At 51.9% G+C, this 1,921-nt stretch overlaps 1 gene segment (V, D, J or C); it reads right to left on the bottom strand.

The window, feature by feature from the left end:
- Positions 1–754: 754 nt before the first annotated feature.
- Positions 755–1,122, bottom strand: LOC104544023 (the record flags this gene model as incomplete). The annotated part of the segment is given in 1 exon segment: positions 755–1,122. A coding segment is annotated over 1 exon segment (368 nt), but the record flags the coding sequence as incomplete, so codon positions are not given.
- Between the last annotated feature and the right edge of the window lie 799 nt (positions 1,123–1,921).

The following is a 1,921-nucleotide window of genomic DNA, read 5'->3' as shown; positions in this document are numbered from 1 at the left end:
GACCCAAACAGTGACCCTTTGCCCCACATCTGAACTGTTTCTGTCCCAAACGTTGACCATTTTCCCCTAAACCCTGATCATTTACCTCAAACCTCAACCATTTCCCCCAAACCTTAAACCGTTTTTGTCCCAAATCTTCATGGTTAGGCCCAAACTTCAACCCCTTTTAGGCTTCAAACCTCAACAACTTTTAGGCCAAATTCTTTCCCCCTTTTGGGCCACAAACCTCGGGTATTTTAGGCCCAAACCTTGACCCCTTTTATAGCTGAAACCTCATTCCCTTTTTAGGCCCCAAACCTCGGGTATTTTGGGCCCAAACCTTGTCCCTGTCCCTCCTCCGCAAGGCCACGGCTTCACCTTGAGCAGCTGTGCCGTGGTTGTGCAGTGACGGGCGCCCAGGACGTGGCTCAAATCCGTCATGGGCATTAAGAGGGTGGTGGTACCACAAGATACGGTGGTCAACGGGCGAGACTTGGGCCAGCACTGCTGGGTTTGGGGTCAAACGGTCAAGGTTTGGAGCAAAAGGAGTCAGGAATTGGGGAAAATGGTTTGGATTTGAGGTGAACCAGTGGAGATCTGGAGTCAGCGGTTGATATTTGGGGCAAATGGTTGAAGTTTGCAGTCAAAGGTCAAGTTTAGGGGCAAAACCAGTCAAGTTATGTGGAAAATGGTCAAGATCTGTGGTAAAAATGGTGAAGAATTGGGGAAATGGTTGAGATTTGGGCCACACGGTCAAGGTTTGAGACAAAACCAATCAGGATTTGGGGAAAATGGCCCGGGAAATGTCCCCACCATCAGCACCACCACTATAAACACCTTTGGCGCAGTAGTAGGTGGCCGTGTCGTCGGCCTTGAGGCCGCTCATCCGCAGCGTCACCGTGCTCTGGGAGTTGTCCCTGGAGATGGTGAAGTGCCCCTTGACCCCCGGCGCGTAGTAGGTGTAAGCACTATCATAATTAATATATGCGACCCACTCCAGGCCCTTCCCAGGCGCCTGTCGCACCCACTGCATGTAATAGTTCCCAATACTGAAGCCTGAGGCCTTGCAAACGAGGGTCAGGGACCCCCCGGGGGGCTGGAGGCCACCGCCGGACTCCACCAGTGTCACGGCCGCCCGCCAGCCTGGAGGAGGAAGAAGAAGGACGCCATTGAGTCTCCCAGTTCAACCAGTTGTCCCCATGAGTGGTGCCTGGGGTTGGGGTTCAAGGGGCTGAGGCCTAAAATGAGGCTTAAAATGGTCCAGATTTGGGAGTGAAATGGGCAGACATTGATGTTCTGCCCCACATCTCAACCATTTCCCCAATTCTTCACCATTTGTACCACAGACCTTTACCATTTTCCACATAACTTGACTGGTTTTGCCCCTAAACTTGACCTTTGACTGCAAACTTCAACCATTTGCCCCAAATATCAACCGCTGACTCCAGATCTCCACTGGTTCACCTCAAATCCAAACCATTTTCCCCAATTCCTGACTCCTTTTGCTCCAAACCTTGACCGTTTGACCCCAAACCCAGCAGTGCTGGCCCAAGTCTCGCCCGTTGACCACCGTATCTTGTGGTACCACCACCCTCTTAATGCCCATGACGGATTTGAGCCACGTCCTGGGCGCCCGTCACTGCACAACCACGGCACAGCTGCTCAAGGTGAAGCCGTGGCCTTGCAGAGGAGGGACAGGGACAAGGTTTGGGCCCAAAATACCCGAGGTTTGGGGCCTAAAAAGGGAATGAGGTTTCAGCTATAAAAGGGGTCAAGGTTTGGGCCTAAAATACCCGAGGTTTGTGGCCCAAAAGGGGGAAAGAATTTGGCCTAAAAGTTGTTGAGGTTTGAAGCCTAAAAGGGGTTGAAGTTTGGGCCTAACCATGAAGATTTGGGACAAAAACGGTTTAAGGTTGGGGCAATGGTTGAGGTTGCAGTGACC

This window comes from Mesitornis unicolor, unplaced genomic scaffold, assembly GCF_000695765.1.
Source record: "Mesitornis unicolor isolate BGI_N332 unplaced genomic scaffold, ASM69576v1 scaffold19827, whole genome shotgun sequence".
NCBI lineage: Eukaryota > Metazoa > Chordata > Aves > Mesitornithiformes > Mesitornithidae > Mesitornis > Mesitornis unicolor.
Note: the sequence above shows the minus strand (reverse complement) of the source record. Positions and strands in the feature narration are given on the sequence as shown.